The sequence below is a fragment of the Dermacentor andersoni genome, chromosome 11 (genome assembly GCF_023375885.2).
Source record: "Dermacentor andersoni chromosome 11, qqDerAnde1_hic_scaffold, whole genome shotgun sequence".
NCBI lineage: Eukaryota > Metazoa > Arthropoda > Arachnida > Ixodida > Ixodidae > Dermacentor > Dermacentor andersoni.
Window position 1 is genome coordinate 64,270,275 of NC_092824.1, and position 17,865 is coordinate 64,288,139.

At 45.4% G+C, this 17,865-nt stretch overlaps 1 protein-coding gene across 1 annotated transcript; it reads right to left on the bottom strand.

Moving 5' to 3' along the window:
* Window positions 1-770: 770 nt before the first annotated feature.
* LOC126517468 (DNA excision repair protein ERCC-8-like) lies at window positions 771-17,271 on the bottom strand. The gene is made up of 6 exons (XM_050167190.3): window positions 16,657-17,271; window positions 14,632-14,733; window positions 13,891-14,084; window positions 11,593-11,741; window positions 4,346-4,539; window positions 771-2,622 (listed from the first exon to the last, which is right to left on the bottom strand). Exons 1-6 carry the CDS (start codon window positions 16,821-16,823, stop codon window positions 2,337-2,339), a joined length of 1,092 nt encoding a protein of 363 aa, XP_050023147.2. The 5' UTR covers window positions 16,824-17,271; the 3' UTR covers window positions 771-2,336.
* Window positions 17,272-17,865: the final 594 nt, after the last annotated feature.

The following is a 17,865-nucleotide window of genomic DNA, read 5'->3' on the forward strand; positions in this document are numbered from 1 at the left end:
GACTTGTAGCCTGCAGTCGGGCAGTATGCATGCATGGATGAGGCATTAAAAAACGTGTTTGCCTTATGATCGGCCTGAAATTCAGCGTCGCAAGTGCGGGCAACACTCCAGCTCACTCTTGTTTGTCGAGACAAGCACCCTTCTTGAGTGAGTGAAATTGTGTGCGCCCCTGTGGCCCACCCACTTTGTTGAGGATGGACAAGCTTTCGGTCTGGCAGGGCTCAGCCATAGTTTGTACCCACAGCCACATTCCAAGCTGTACGGCAACAAGCCTTAAGAAGGGAAACGACCTCCTGAGGAATTCCCCACCGATTGTCTCAATTATACAGCAACAGAATGCAAAAAGGAAACCTCCCGAGGAATTCCCTGCCGATCGTGCCAGATATACAGCGACGAACCACAAAAAGGAATCCTTGCAAGGGGTTCTCTGCCGATTGTCTAAATGTTATTCAAGGCTGTCCGGGCCCCCGTGTTAGCAGGACCACTCTTGACTCTAACAACGTAACTACTTTGTACAAGTCATGCAAATACATTTTTTCTCGTTTTCAGCATCATGCTGACCACCTTAGTCATCGTCTCCCGATTCCTGCGGTGAAGCCAGTCTCACCCGGACGTGGTTGTATTGGTCTCTATGTCCCATGCTACGTTTGCACTGGTATCTATGCTATTCAGCACACTGGTGCGACCTCGGAGACCATGCTCAGCAGACGCACCTACCCGCAACTGGTGCGTGCATACCAGAAGTGCAACACTAAAGCATTTCATTGGCCTTTTTGAGAGCATAGACATGTGTATTCTTTTATTTAACTCAAAATCAGCAATTATCACCGAGAATGTTCTTGCAATTACGAAATCAGCCAATAACTGCTGGTGGACTTGGCTGCCAGCAACGTAGCTGTACATCGACATTCTGGAGAGAGAGACATTTCACTGTTTTCGGCACAGCACTAAGTTCCCTGCTTCATGCAGTGGATCACTTCTCCTCTATCTGTGACCACTCCCCTCTGTGATGTCTTTGATCCTGGGGGTAAATAAATAAATTAATATTTGGCTCATATGTTAACAGCAGCCTCATCTACAGATGGCAACATTTTCCTATCATGTCAAAAAGTGGTTCAGAACCCCTTTAAGCTACCAAGGTTTTTTACAGCCTTTGTAGAAAACTTTTTCACACACATTCAAGAGCACTAATAGGTGTCTTTCCCGACTTTAGTTGTATAGTGTGACACGCGAGTTTTGCACCGTTACAGCAGCATGTATAAATGTCCGTGGAACAGTGGCACTGTCTCTTAAATTACCCACAATGCAATGGTAAATGTTAAGCAAAATAAACTCTTAATGCCAGTCGTGCAAGCCATCGCCACTATCCCAATGGCAACTGGCATGACTCTCCCAGACCATTAGCGCTCTCAGCAAATTTGGCAACTTTAAACTCCATACCCTCGCCTACTGATGGCGGAGCAACTCGGCACATTGTGTATTCTTATCGATCTGCCGTGCCTGGTCTGAGAGTGACCAGGAGTCCTGACCTCTGGACATTCCTCAAGAGGCCTGAGCTATTTTCGCTGCTTAGCACAGAACCTGTCATTCACATGAGGTTTGGACCTCCGTGTGGAGCTCATCTGGTGCAAGCCAAGAATCAGACTCCAATGTCCCGCAGTGGGCAATCCTTTTTGTCTGTGATGCTCATCCGTGACGCTGTCAATGCAGTCACTGTCACAAGCAAGCCACAATGTCACTGGCGGTTCTCACCTGAGCACCCCTGAGCTCATGGTGACAATATTTTTGCATTTATTCTGAACAGTGATTAGTTTACTGTTCTTGACATTACAACCATGTATACAGCCTGCTGCAAGCATTCTTTTCTTGTAATTATTTCACATGCTGAAGTTCCGTCCAGGTAGCACTAAAACAGACACAAACTTATAACTGTCACACACGTGTTAAAAAAATTTAGGACATGGTGAGAAGGATGCCAAACACACTCTTGCAGGCTTATGTTAGCATTTCACGTCACAAACTGCAATGTAACGTAAGAACTTCTTATCAGACTATTTATGTTGCACTCTGCGATGCCTGTACACATGAAAAATGAACATTGCAACCTTTAAAAAGCTTGCCTTCGTTAGAGTCTAGCAGCCTGTCCAAATTACTCTCAAGCATGTCATCCATTCTTCAATTTATGCAAGAACGCTCCATGCCAAAGAGTCGACAATGCCCATTTTAAAAATTTGTTATCTTGTGTTTCTAGCTCCACCCGACACAATGAACCAAGAGCTTTATTAGGCCGGTTGTGTCATTGCCCGCAAGAACTCTGTTTCAAATGCAAACATGTCTCAGAAAGGTTCGCCTTCATCACTCCACGAGTCTGGCATGCCATCCTGATAGGCATCCAGGGCACGCTCCCGGTCGCCACACGACGTCCACCACAGGATTGTGCGGTCATTTGCACCACTAAACGCCTCCAGGGTGTCACTGCTGAGCAGCACGCAGTTGGCCTGCCCAAAGTGAGCCCCACTTAGTGCCTGCAGGGGCTGTTTTCGTACCAAGTTCATGACTAGCAGGCAGTGGCCGGATGGAAGGAGTGCCACCTCCCGAGTTGCGGACATCTGCGTGGGTGATCTGAAAGAAGGGGCGAGGGTCAAGGAACATCATCTGTCATGTCATCTCAGCCAGCATCTGAGTACAGAAAGGTCAAGACCGGACCAGTATTGGGAGGGTTGAAGGAATACCAGATATGAATACTTTAAGACTGACTCTGTGCCACCAGCTTGAAACAGTGAACAGCCATTTTCACAATTAATACAGAACAATGTTCAAATTCTAGTATTCTTAACATTAGCAAGCTTTGCGTTCTATGTAACATTAGCAAGTACATAGAACATTATGAAGCATTGTTTCAAGCCCAAATGGAGTCTTAAAAACAAAGCTGCTTCTTATCGTGCACAGAACTCTTCAGACAGTGTGAATGATTGTTATACAGCCGATAAAGTATGGTTCCGTGAGAGACGAAGCCTGCTCCACTACATGTTTTCATGTTTTACGTCTACACTATGCCTGCAGGGATGAAATTTACTACAGCGGAACTCTGTCGATACGTTCCGCGCTGCTGTGTTTTCCCGGTTACTATGTGGCATTCTTGCAGTCCTGACATAAGCCCCATTGACTTCCACGTACACTATGCTCCCCTTGATAGGTCACCAGTCTGTAATGTTCCTGCATCTTACGTTGCATTTGAACGTGGCAGTCACATAAATTTAGCAGTGCAGCCGGCTTTTACGTTGCGACAAGTGACTGGTGCATTGAAACAAGTGACCAGCACATTGCAGTAAGCAACCAGCTTGCAGTACGTGATGAAAGTTTGCAGTAAGTGACCAAAGTTGCACAAGCCAGGTGCAGCACATGCACACAGAGTAGTTGGCTAAGCATCCAAAGTGAAGGGTACATCAGTTAAAGTCTACTGGGAACGCCGTACACTGGGCCAGATCAACCAAGTGCAGCGTTATACTTCATTTATTTTGGGGCTAGCAAGGGTCTATGCCTAGCGTAATCGCTGGTTCTCTTAAGTCAGCTTCGCTGCAATGGACCCGTGTTATGTCGTGAAGCATAAGAAAAATATTGCAGTCAAGCATATTAAGAGGTGAAAGGGGCCACTGTCACAAAACATTGCGCACGTCCCTTAATTATACACGCATGCACGCACCATCCTTGGTCACAGTATGAGTGCTGGTACATCTATTAACTGTGAGGGCAGCCATTCTGAGCTGTTTCTGACATAGCTGTGGTGATTGGTGGCCTTTCTCACAGTTACGTTTTCCTGGATGTTATGTTTTTCTTTCACAGTCCCTTGAAAAACGTATCAATGGCATTCTACATTATACTCCTGTTCCAATTTTATGTTTAATTTGCAATACTATAAAAATATTCAAATTTAAAGATAGTGACTATTCTATTCGAAGACCGAATCAAATAGGACACCAGATTTGTTAATACAAACTTTTGAATATTCACACACATATAATATAAAAAATATATTTACTATATTCAGAGGTTAACTGCTGACCACATTTAGGTGCCAAGGTGACAATGCACAGGAAAAAAAAAAGAAAGGACCATTATGACAACTGCAAAATATGATTGATCATAAGGAAGTATTGGCAACAAGGCACGCTGCTTGGCTAGTTGGCTAAGGTTCACGTCACAAGCAGCAGAAGAGAACGGCCCTGCAAAAAACAGGCGGCACACAAGACAAGTGCTTCCGCACGTAAGCATGGGTTGTTTTTGAACAGCCGTGTCTTCGCACTGTTCAAAGCACAAAAGACTGGCAAGAAGTTCTTAGGCTCACTTGCAGCAGGCAAGTCCCGAGTGCGCCCTGCTCATTGTGTGGCTCGCTACATCCCACAGTTTGACCCGACCATCCCGGCCCATGGTCAGGAGCTGCAAGCCATCGGGCAGGAAAGTCATGGCCGTGGTGCCCCCTTTGTGACCCTGCAGGGTCGCCAGGGAGCTCCGGGCGCACCTCACATCCCAGAGCCTTACCTGCAAGTGCAATGACAGCAGCTTATGCGAGAATTCCCTGTCTCTGTCTCAGATATTCTCTGTCCTCACAAGATTTCCCTGACATCTCTCATATTGGTAGAAAAGTAACTGCGATGTCAACACAGACTGCATTATGCACGAAGCCATTTTCGACATAGTGCTGACGTCTTTCAGTCTACATTCGAGTAAGGCACTCCTGTACTAGTGGCTTGCCCTCACCGTACTCCACAACCATGAAAATTTCCTCCAGAAGGACATACGCGCTCTTATCCCACTGACTGGTTTCTCCCCAAGGAGGGCAGTGGGGGAAATACCACCCACCGCTCTGAGTTTACCGCCCACCTATTGAAGGAATACTCAGCAATTAGAATGGTTGATAAGGTCATAATTTCTTTTGTTTTTTTTTTCCAATCCTCGAATGTTGCTTTATCACACAGGGAAATAGAAAGAAAAGTGATGTAGATGTTGAGAAAACCTCACTTTTTTTATTGTGCGGTTGACAAAAATTGGGTAACGAATCAGGCGTCAGGAGGTACCATCACATAGCAGAGCATACAGCTTTCTGTTGAAGCAGCGCCACTATTTCAGAACCATCATAAAGAGGAGAAATCAGAGCTTCAGATAGCCACAGCAGTGTATATTTTGCAGTGCAAAAATAGAAGCAATAGAAGTGAAAGAAAAGTGAAAAAAACCTAACAAAGCGCTCCTATTGGCTGATGCAGATTTGAACCGCTAGTGCGTATTTCATGCACAATTTGGCGGCGGTGAGCTGTGAATATTGTTGTCCTAGATAAGTTCGGTGATCGTGATATGATGCATTGCTGACTCGCGCTAGTTTTGTTACTGTATAATAACTGTAAAATCAGTGAATGCACAATTCAAAATGGTGTAACAGTATTATTGGGGGGAAAAAAAGGCTTAAGCCTGGGATACATGAAGCGAAAAACCGGCGTCCAGGCGTCGAACGCTCGCCCCTCAGCGTCCAAAAATTTGACTCCCGCCGGCTATCCGGACCGATCGGAAAAACCGACGCTCGATGGCGGCGGAAGTGCAAGGAGTGCCTCTTGTGCTCACCACGCGTCGCGACAATCGATCTCCCACCAACTTCCGGCAGCCGCCGAACGTTTTTGTGTGTGTTTCCTTTTTAGCTGGTGCCTCGTCGAAGTGTCCGTCGCGCGGATGGCGCGGCCGCACTGGAGTGACAGCATATGGGTGTTTGCGCTTGTTTGGCCGCGCCGGAGAACTCCCATGGAAATGTTGAAATGCTGTCTTCCCTGCAGTGCTTTTCAGGATATTAATCTTCCAACAGCAGCGAGCGAAAAAAAAAAAGGACTGTGTTGTTCAAAAGCAAGAGGTTTTGTCCCGGAACCTGCGCGGCGACCCGTCGCGTGAGCGAACCTCTTTGCCCACAACAGCGTCAAGGCGCGCGAGAGCTCATGCGCTCGATGCTTTTTTTTTTTTTTTTCAAGCAGCAAAATAGTGTGTGCATTGTACTGCTTTTCTTACTATTGCCTTCTTATTGTGGGGGGGGGGGGGGGGGGGGGGGTGCCCATATGGGCTTGGGTATAGGGGACGAAATGGTTTCTCGTTCGCGGGGCCCGAAGCTGTTTTTTTTTTGGGGGGGGGGGTTTTTCCCGCTGTCGGCACGCATGCTCGTAAAGTTTGGTTTAGTGCTTCTTCGGTTAGAAATCACCCTGCTCTACTACAACCAAAAGTCCCTTCTGTTCGAATGCCTCGAGGAAAAAGAGGGACGACACATTACAGTTAGAAGCCGACCATGCCTGGTCTCCTCGCTGTTTGCATCTGTGTGGGCCTAGGCAGCGCACGCAATGCCTGGGGCACCGAGAACGAGAGCCGGTGACATGCCCATTTCACACCAAATATCGATAATTCTATCCTCTCCGGCTGCAGTACTAAACGCTTGTTCTTGGAGGAGGCTTTAAAACAGGAACTGACACTGAAGTAAACATCACTAACCACAATTTATTTTTACGCAAAGTAAACGTCGCTGTTGGAGAACCCCAAAACCTTCAGCAACGGCTGCACTCCGCGGTGACCGCTCACTCAACGTAGCCAGACCTGCCAGACGGCGCAAAGCCAGCCCGCTAAAATGCTTGCAGCTAAATGAAATGTGTAGAAATCGTTCGTAAGCGCCTCTATGAAACCTTTTTCGAAGTTGTTTAGTCAGTAACAATAAATAATACAATAAAAATCCTGCTTATTATTTTTTTATTATCCAGAAACACATTCGTAAAGTCTGGCAACAATGCGGCGGGCGCGCGGCGGCGTCCGCCCGTTTGTCGCTGTATGTAAGCGAAGCCAGCGAACCACCGGCGTCGTCCCGCCCCGTCTATTTCTGCCGCGCAATGTTCGCCGTGAAAGAACGCTCCATGTATCCCGGGCTTTAGTTTCATGCGTAACCCCCCCTCTCCCCTTTAGCATGATGTCCACCCCTAAAAAATTTTGGAGGAGAACCCTGCCCACCGCACGTCTGCTTCTTTCCCTGTCACCTTACTAGGGCGGAGGAGCTGAAGTTAGGAAGCTAACTGTTAGGGTGGTCCACTGGCTATCACTTGTACTTGGTACTGGTCATACTTTTCACTGGGTGCAACGTGTCCATACTACCCACTCCAGTTACGGAAGCAGACGTCCACCACTCAGTATGGACTCATCAAAGTTTGCAAGCTGGCTGCCGCTAGACTGCCATGACAAGCTGTGATCGCTCGGTACATGACAATATATACCAAAAAACACTGCTTGATTTCATACAAAGCATAGGCCTTACAGCATATATAGCACGCATAAATTTGTGTGTACTTCTTTAATGTAGCCCTCTACAATAATGCTCTTGCGGTGAATGTAAAAGCAATGAATAAAATGAATATAAATAAAGATATAATAGACACCAAACATTATGCTTAAGTCCAGTTTTCAATGCAACGAAAAAAAAAAGTGACTTCTTGAGCTTTGTCTTTCTTGCTGGGTTACTGTTATCGTCTAGTTTTCCACACAATGAAAATGGCATGCGAGATACAAAATGAAGACTGCACTTTATAACACAGCTTTGTATCACAACAAGACCATCCCTTGTACTTCTTGTGAAAAGGAAAGTTAATTTGGTAGCTGTAGGTTGCGCTTGCAAAGCTGCTAGTCTTCCCATTTTATCATCATTTCATCAATAAGATTTTTGCTAGTCTTCCCATTTTATCATCACTTCATCAATAAGATTTATGCAAGAAGCAATAACTAACCAAAAGCAAAGCTGCATTGCCACCAAGTGCGCCCAAGCCAAAGGACAAGCCAAGCCATGCCGCTAAATTGTAAAAGCTATGTTTGTGGTTTGTTGTGGGAGGGTGCAAGTTCCACATGTCCAGCATTTCATTACATTTACATATTAAATAACAAGACGGTACCAGGCAGCCTCTTCAGGCAGTTTCAAGTAGTGCCAACTCCACCCTCAATGTGTGCCCTGACACAGGCAGTGATTAAGCAAAGGAAGTGTTAGGCTAGGGCTGTTGCAAATCCTGCAATCATTTGGCATCGCGGCCAACTTCTGTTATACTGCCAGGGGATGAAGATTCAGTGCATGGAGTGACTGTAATTTTGTCTATCTATACTAACAGCATGACAATGGTGGAGATACAAGCTGATATGTTGACAAGCATGTTCACAAGCATGGGTTGCATTTTAGAACGTTTGCTGTCAAAAAAATTTTCATTTTTGTGATATTTCATGTGATTGGCAGTGGATGCACTGATGGGCAACAGCATTTTAGCTCTGTTATAAGACACCATGCATGGCACAATGCTGAAAATGCCATCGCTTGTAGACGCCAACACTTGTGCCGCTAGTCATGCGAAATCTCATGAAAGTGAAGGTTTTGTGATCATCTGAAGATACGACACACTTTCGAAGACAAGATCTCTATAGCTGGCTCCGCACGGGTTTGATGTATGGGGGTAGTCACTTCCAGAAAAAAAAAAAAAAGGTGGCCCTTTCGTGCCTCCAGGGCGTCGTAGCGGGTCACAACAGATATCAAGATATCGGTCTCAACCAGACAAGGAATGAAAATTAGTTGCAGAGCGGGTAAAATTATTGGTGCAGGCATAATTATTAACCAGACTGCACTATTAGCGGCGAGAATTTGGAGTGGTGCCCTCTCGCAAGTGACATTCCGACCAGGACGCTGCCTGCTTCGGCTCGCTCGACTGTCGCGCATGCTCGTTCCCTTCGTATGGGATCGTATGTATGGGTGGCTCGAGCTGTACTTGGTGAAGGATCTGTCAGCTTCTTTCTGCTGCCATGCCTGAACCAGAGTTCCTTCTTCAAAAGCACGTGAGTCAAGAAAATTTGCAGCTTGGATATCGCAAGCTATGTAGCATTGAGAAGGTCTACTGGTTTTGCAATGCATATATGCACCATGTCTGTCCATAAATTTTGTATAAAAAGAATTTCCTTAGTACTTAGCTACAAGAGACCTTGCATTCACATGGAAGCAAAATCTTGGCATTTGGTGTCAACATGTTATCCGTGTTAGAAAGACACTGCCTAGCGAAGCTGTTGTCGTGATTTTTATTACTCTGGTGAATTGTTCTAGTCAAATATGGCCACTTTATCAATGCGTAAAAGAAAGAGTTAGGCACGCATTTCGTATGAAAATGTTAGCTGCGGCTTTCACCGTGTTCTGAAACAGGCCCCCCATAAAACGAATTGCTCATGGCTTCTAACATGACGGCGTGTCATATGTAGAGTGTTTACATATATAGTTAATTCACCATAGTAGCAATCACCTGAAAGACAAGTTTCATGGCTGAGATCGAGAGCCAATCAATTGCAAATGATGAAATGTTCCATGGCCCTCAGTAGGCTTTATCAAAAATGTGGCACACCCCTCATGCAACGGTAGCAACCGACTGTCGTTATGGTGAGGCATGCATTGTTCGCGAAATCCATCAGTTCACTGCAACTTCGAATTGAAACCACGAAGCAGTTTTTTTTACAGTGCCAATCGCAATGCCTAAAGTATACTCGAGGTACTACAACGCAGCTTAGGCTGCCTAGAAAAGGAAAAGTCAAGCACCTTGTGCCTCACTATGTCTTGATCCAGCGTTGTTTACTTATACAAATGGAGAACTATTCCCTTCGTCAGTACATAAAAGAGAACCTCGCGAACCTTCATAAGGAAGGCACCACAGGCCTTACATATTTCACTTGATTTTTTACCCTCCACTGGCAAATTATGATGTCTTCAATATGTCCCATGCTACTAATGAATGACGTTTCGGCTTCTTTCTGGCTGCAGCCATACAGCCTATAAGGCATATTTCACTAAAAAGTTTGGGCTGAGCAGCCTGTGTCAGTTCGCCAAACAGATTTGTCATGCATATTCCTCAAGTAACACCAGCAAATTCCTCAAGTGACTTGAACGTGTAGCACGGAAAAGGGAATATATATTGGTGCATTCCTTTTCGTATTCTGCAAACAGCTGTAAGCCTCAATTAGATTTACTTCAAATTGCCGCCACTTAAGATACGTAAAGAACCACCCAATTTTGAAAAGCAGTTAAAAAGCAAGTGATGCTGGTAGAATCTAAACTACAGTGTTAAGTCCTGGTGTTACTGCCGAGCATTTCTGTGAAGAAATGCAAAAATTTGATTTTGTATAACGAACTACTCGTCATGAGCAAACCTGTTTTAGTGGATTAAAATCAAGGTGACTTACAGAAGTCGTATATAGCCAGCATTTGTGACATACTTGTCGCACCGCAGCAGGTATGGTATCATAACTGAATTCTTATATGCTATGTTTTTGGGGTTGTCGATCCACTCACGAAAAACATGCAATGGGCTGGTCTGCGCTCCTTTGGCTGGCGCTGTAGCGTTGCCTTTGAGAACTGCATTGTCGTCTGAGAAATAAGCTTTTTGAAAAAATTTTTGCGAATAGAGACGCCTTAAAGAGATATATTTGAGACGACCACCGCAAGTATACAAGCAGAGGGAATGAGAGAAAACAAATGAAAACACTGCAGAAGGCACCTGGACACCACCCAAACTGCAGCAGACGACAGGCACGAGTTCGTGCCCTGACGTCACGCGAGCGGCGCTCGCAGCAGCCCTCTAGTTCGTTTTCGGGGCTGATACCCCTGTAAATGGTGCACTACCACACATATAGACATGTTGAGGCAAAGCCGCCATACGGCACACTTTTGGGCAGTGGAGTGAGTTTGCTTGGACTAAGAGGGGCTCATGCGAGGCAATGACAATTGGAAGGTGGCTTTGGCAGTGCCCACAAGAAGCGAGAAGTAGTCACATTTTAGGGAAATTTAATCGCAAATGTGTAATTAGCACCAATATAGCCTTATAATCAGAGACACTTCTTTCATGCTTTTCGGCACGTTTCAGCACCATAGGTGCTCTTTAGAGTGGTAGAACATTGCTCATCGAGTGCACTCTATACGGCGCAAGCCTGCCCGCGGTTTTTTGGCCACTTTTGGTTTTCTGGCATCACAAAGCATCAGGAAAACGTTATTTCCGAGTGGATTCTATCACAAGGGACACCAGCGATGCGACTACGACCGAGATTAACAGTTCGGGCACGGTGCACCATGCAATTTGACAACTTTAGTTTGCTCAGCAGTGAATAGCAGGGAGCACTCAGCACTCGCCTGGTACCCGTTACTAGGCAATCATTGATCGTGGGTTTGGTACTCTTGTGGACTGTTCTGTGCCCGCATGAGACTAATTCTTTGATGGTATTAATTTGACACTGCATGCGCAAAAAGTTCACCACTGCCAAGCAGCGGCGATGCCTCCACTCGCCACTTTGCTCTAAGCGGGTCAAGCTTTTTGAGCGCTTCTAATGAGGCTTCAAATTCATACATTTGGGTTGGAACTGGGAAAAATTTCAAAAAAAAACACTATTTCGAGTAAAGCGATTTCGTTATAACGAGGGGTTACTGTACTTGATTTTACAAGAAATCCCAAGTTAAATGGGGCCTTCTTGCCACAATGCTAGCGATGGGACAAGCATCGAATGGGAAGTGGACGAACTTACTGAACCATCTCGGGATCCAGAGGCCAAGAGTCCCGGCGTATGAGGACTCCAGCGAACTGCAAGCACACTGCCCGCGTGGCCCCGAAGCTGCTGGCACGAGCTGCCCGTTCGCATGTCAGCCAGCACTATCCAGGGCTTCTTGTATCCCACTGAAAGAAAGCGGGACCATTTGCATGCTTCTTTCATCAAACCAATGACTGCAAGTTTAGTCACAAAAGAACAAAATATGAGCAAAAAACATGAAGAAAAGAATCCAATACAGGCTGGCAACTACTTCCAGTAGGGCATGCTACCTGCCTGCCTCAAAAAGGAGGGGATGATCGTAAGGGCAGAGGAAAGAAAGACAAATAAATTTGTACGAATGGGAAGAGAAAAGAGAAGAAACGAGAGCACTAATCAGTCTGCTAAAGATGCTGAATAACGTTTAACAAGCGCAACCTAAACGAAATGTGGTGAACAAGAGAAATCTAAACTCACAGCAGACAGTGCACTTCATACATAAAGACATGGATGACAGAGCAAAAAACAGCTTACATGTCCTGAAAACATGCAACTCAAGACTCAAAAGACCAAGAAGAAAAGTGAAAACAACTTCCTGCTCATGCGTGCAAGAAATATTTTATCAAGGATAGATTACTGGAATACGCAGAACTATGCACAGACATTGCATGGTTGTGCATAAGACATTACTGCAAACTATTGATCATAAAAAATACTATGACCTTTCCCACTTTTTATTTTTGCCTGCCCCACTGCCTCATGTACAGTAGACTGCCTTCAATGCAAACATAAAGAGCCTTTGGAAATCTGCTCATCTAGCTGAAACTTCAGCTATACAGAATTGCACTGAACATAAGAGAACATAAGAGAGTGGGCCTTGCTGGCGCACATATCAAATTTTGGTTATATGCTGGAAGTTGTTACATGCCCTCTCAGAAGCATTCTGCAGTAAGATTTTTTCAAATTGGTTCATTAATAGCCGAGATAAAAAATTTCAGTGCTATGAGCCCATGATTTCAGGAGGCGAGCACCACTGCCAAGAGAGACACTAGTTCCACTTGCCCCGTCTAGCCTCCGCAAGCGAAATACCTTCCCTGCATTTTCCCATACCAGAGCTCGAGGATTGCGTGGCGTATACATCACAGGCCCCGCCTTCATATTTTTTTTTCCTCGCTTTATTACTGTGCAGCACACTTCCAGTGACAGTGTCAAGTGCAAGCTGTTGTGCTTGCATTTTGTGCGCTGTGCACTAGAACATCTGACTAGTGGTATAAGTCAGTGCTGCACGAATGCTGAGGCAGACACAAGCATATCACAGAGCATGATTTCATGCTGGAACAGGGTTGAAAAAGACACAGTTTCAGTGTCAGTGTCTGCGACTACACAACGTGGCAATAAGCAGATGAAACACAAGTACATCTCTCTTGCTGTAGTGCGAAGTAAAACACATACTCGCAGACATTCGGTTTGTGTGTTTTATTATTTCTCTAAAATTTAATTCATCTACTCTATCAACATATTACACAAATAACCGATGTTGCCATGAATAATTCTCGTAGTCACGAGACACCAAGAGCGACGTCACAGCACAGGCACATGTATGTAGGTGCACTTGCACATATATGTCAACCCTTCGGCTTGGAGCGTGGCACTCACGAGGACAAGGGAAACCAGCGTTCAGTTTAAAATTTCAGCTCTTTATGTGGTGCGTAGTGATGTAATACTTAGCAGACACGATCGCTAGCGAGGATTGCATACACTGCACTTGTCAGCTCAACGTGGCCAGACCTGGTGAGGGGCCCTTCCCTGACAAGCGGTTCAGCTTGTCAGGGAAGCCAGCTTAAGAGTTAATTGTGCAAAAGCTGTCTATTGTTAAGCATCATTCTCGGCCTAATTACTGAATTTTCTGAACTATAAGTTACATTTTTATTCATCTGTGAGTCTTGCACAATGGTGCAGCTTATATACACATAAAAGCATGCAGTTGGAGTAACCACTATGAGCGTTTTTGCTTGTTTGTTTTACAGGTACAAGAAACAATGTGCCACAACATCCTCAAACAAATTGAATCTTGTATTAACTGTGGAGCGACTGTGGTGACAGATGTTAGCTCCTAGGGCTTGCTGTGTAGGCACAGCGGCAACCAGCTTGGCCTGCCTGATTTTGTTTTTTGTTTACAGAAATTTAGTGCCCTGAAGTGGGTAAGTAGGGCAAATTGGTGATGAGCCATCCCTCATCTCCTCCTTTTATTACGCCTGGCCGTCTATTTTAGTGTTCGTCCTTCAAAGTGGGACTCACCAGCCAAAATGTTAGGTTGTGCTGTTTCAACATGGTGGCAGAAGATGAGTTCACCGAGGCGCACAGAGTCAGCCTGCTGCATCGAATTGGTGTCCCAGATCCGAAGGGTGCCGTCCATGCCTGAAGATGTGAAGAGGCCAGTGTCGCATGGGTACCAGTGCACCGACGAGACCGAGAAGATGTGTGCCTCGTGCCTGCGCGGGACGTTTCAGAGGCAATGCATTGATTCAAAGAAATGAGCTGCGAGTGGGACAGCACAAGCACGAAAAGCAATATCGCTGATGAGATTCACAGCCCAAAGATACACCCCCAAGGCCGTAGGAAATGTCACAGTGGACAGCTCCAGACAAAATCTTGACCACCTAAAGCTATTTACCACGGACCTAAATCGAAGTATGCAGCTGCATTTCCATTGCACTCCTACTGGCAGTCACTGTGACTTGGGGCCACGTTAAGAGCATTGATGCAAAGTGCCAATACTGCCAGATTGAGTTTGACCACCCGTGGTTCTTTAAAGGGCACCTAAATCTAAGTATGTGGGCGTTTTCGCATTTTGCCCCCACCGAAATGCAACCGCCATGGCTGGGAATGGAACCCACAGCCTTCATGCTCAGCAGCACAATGACCATAGCCACAGGGCAACTGTGACGGATAGCCATTCAAAACACATCTGTACATATCGCCCTTCCATGAAACAGGATAGGGAGATCAGGGAATAACAGGGAGATCAGAGTCACTCACTTGGTTAGTTTGCAGATGGCCTTGCATGTACGCTTCGTTTTGCCGAGATCAGAGTACAGGTCGTGGATGCAGAGGCCCCCATCAGCACCACCCGAAAGGAGGCTGCGTATGCAAATTTGAACACCGTCAACCTTTTCTTATCTGGGCAGCACAGAAATGTAAGCAGAGAATTTTGGATGCGGCTCACGTACACCAGACATCGTACCTTGCTTAGTTCTTTGCTTGAACCCAAGCGGCTTGCACACGAAAGCACATCCAAGCCGAATCCATCCCATAAGACGAAGCTTTATTGTGAGGCCAACTTCAATTTCCCAATTCAAATGCATGTAAAACGCAGAAATGCTTTGACGAGACAACTGCCGGACAAATTTGAATGAGATTCGTTGCATTTCAGAGGCAAACTTAACTTTATAGCAACTCTGCAAAGCAGGATTTTAGTTAAGAACATTGTACTTTTAACATAAATTGCAGAAAATCAGCAAGTTTGTGGAAAAAAAGTCCATAACACTGAAAAAAAAAGAAAAAAAGATTTTCTATTCAGTAAACTGCATCCGTTAGAGCAGCTAAAGCAGATAAATTTGATATGTGAGTTTAAAGCTTAGGTGAAATTGTTAAAATGTTTATGAGGGTTTGCAGAATTCCCACTCACAAATTGGTGCTATATTTCACAACGGTGTGCGACGCATCAATTTTGTCTGGTTTACATGTGTTATTAGGTACAGTTTACAGAATCGTGGTATCCTAATTCATTGCTGAGCTAAAGAGTTGTTGTGAACTTGATACTTGATTTATAAATTTACTTAGCAATTTTCAAGCATTATTCTTTTTTACTTAAGGCCTAAATTAAGATACCCTTCTTGCAATGAGCTCCTTTTATATGCAACAAACCAATCAAAATCAATGCAGTGTGATTGCCAAGAAAGTGACCTCTGCTTCCCCTGTATTGAGAGGAGCTCCCAAGCTCAGGCTGCCTCTTGTAACGTTTTGTGGACACTGCCAAGTGCTGCCATATTGCAAGATTTGCCACTTTTTCAGCTCTGATTGGCAGGCTGCTCCCTTTCTGATAGGCTCAAAACACCAAAACAGCAGAGTCTGACACCATCCACAATAGCACCGTTAGTCTAAAACTCCCAGCTGCTTTAATTCCATTTGTATGAACAGCAAACATTTCAGAAAACTGCATAATTGAGCCTCAACTTAACTTTAACCTATTTTATCAACCTCGCACTGCTTACAGTGATAGCGTGGTGCTGTCACTAATTCTTCACGTTTGGCTTGCCAATTATTCCTTCTCTTAAAGCGAGACATTGGACACCCTTCTTATAAGGAACTACGCTCAAAGAGAGGGTGGCAATGATTTAGGATTTCATGATAAACACATCAATTCAAAGGTCCCTGCAACATATTTCATAAAAAGTGTGGAGTGTTTGGCATATGAAAGGATATCACTTCATGAACATTTCCAAGCAAAATGGTTTTCAATGTGCCTTCGAACGAACGAGAAGCTTAGCTTCTCGTTCACCAGAGCACTCTGCCAGTACTACTAACACATGTGGTCAAAACTTGGAGGGCAATAAAGAAATCTGAGGAAATTAAATAGTAAGTGATAGGAGCAACATTAAGAGACGTAAGACGGCAGTGCAGATTAGCAACTGGGGGTATATTACAGTAACAAAGTGGGTGCCTAGTAAAGAAAAATGCAGATGAGGGCCCCGAAGGTTCATGACAAGGTTGGGCGATTGGTAAGCATAGGATGGCGGTTGCTGACGCGAGACAGGCCTAATTAAATATCACAGTGAGAGGGCTTTGTCCTACAGCGAGAATAAAGTAGGATGTTGATGACGCGTGACTCATATGTTGTCGCCAACCGAATGCTGCAAAACACCGCAACTACATTTGCCAGGAAGGGTAACGCCGAAAACATATTGACGCCAGCGCTGAAATTAGAAGCAGTACATAGCCCACATTTGTCCAATATATTACACACACTTCTGGGAAGGCAGGGAAAGATCAAAGCAAGCTTACAACCGGCCTTCAACGGGATCCAGCGACAAGCAGTTGACTCCTGAACCGTGGAAAGGTTCGAGATCCTGGTGACGGCTCAGCTGGATGCTTTGAAGCCGTCGCTCCCTTTGAGACGCTTTGAAGGCGGCTCGTGACATGATGCCACACTCAACGCGATGGTCAAGCATCGTAGCGAGGACCGCAGATCACGTAGCGTCACTGCAATACTTCTGATTTCACAGCTTTTCGCACACTTTACATTATACCATCTGCTTTCGAAGACATTTTCCCACTGCTATCACACATCGTCCAATCGCAATAACTCGAAGACACATCACGTCAATCAGCAGAACGGTTGGAAGCGTCCGTCCATAACCGGCATCTCACAGACTGCAAGGGTGAAGCAGCTTCGCGTCGGTATCGCGTGCGGTGAACATTTGTCGGTGCTCTCGGAACACAAGAACTTGACGCTGTGCCGTTTCGGCCTCTGCAGTGCGACGAAACAGCCGGGAGACGTCTGAAAAATACGCGCCGTTGTAGAAACTGCATAACAAGTAACAACAACCCGCACAGCTTAAATAGAGCAGACGTTGGCTGTGCAGACGCGAGCGTACTCGGCTCGTACTTGGCTCGTGCTTGTTGAAACAGGTTGAAACCACGACGTACTCTGGACTCCAGACGCGCACACAACCAACATCTGTGGGATTCGCCTGCGCCTACTCTCGTTCAACCTTAGGCCGTTGGTGTCGCTTTTGTGACCTGTTCGTCTGCTATTCTACGGTTGACTGAAACGGCGTTGTAATTAGAACGGCGGTTGTTGCGACGATTGTTGTGGTGTGCATAGTTGATGATTTTCGCGAACACGGTGACAGTGATGCCACAAGGCTTTCATCGGTCCCTTGGATCCAAAAGTGAAAAATGTCGCGTGTAGTCCGCTGCTCTCTAAAATAGTGTTAAAGTAGCCGCTCCTGTTTCCTTTTTCGCACAGTAACAAAACGCACAGCTCATGCACATTTAAGTCTTATTGTCTACACAGTTCATAAAGTTCACGACAGTTTCATTGTTTACATCGTAAGGTTCGCTTCTGCGCTTTTGAGAAACTGGAAAGCATTGTAACGTCCGACGACAGAACGATTACCACTAATTTTGACCCTCAAATGTTGCCCATGAGTGTGTCGTGAGTTCGAAAGAGGATTATGCATACAGCTTCGAATTCACTGCGTACGTATC

What these genes read in the sequence shown, in the direction of transcription:
- LOC126517468 (XM_050167190.3), bottom strand. Translation starts at nt 16,823, where the DNA reads ATGCTTGACCATCGCGTTGAGTGTGGCATCATGTCACGAGCCGCCTTC. An exon ending in GATCCCGTTGAAGGCCGGTT is followed by an intron (nt 14,734 to 16,656) that starts GTAAGCTTGCTT and finishes TTGCATACGCAG; the next exon opens with CCTCCTTTCGGGTGGTGCTG. An exon ending in TCGGGACTTGCCTGCTGCAA is followed by an intron (nt 2,623 to 4,345) that starts GTGAGCCTAAGA and finishes CCCTTCTTTCAG; the next exon opens with ATCACCCACGCAGATGTCCG.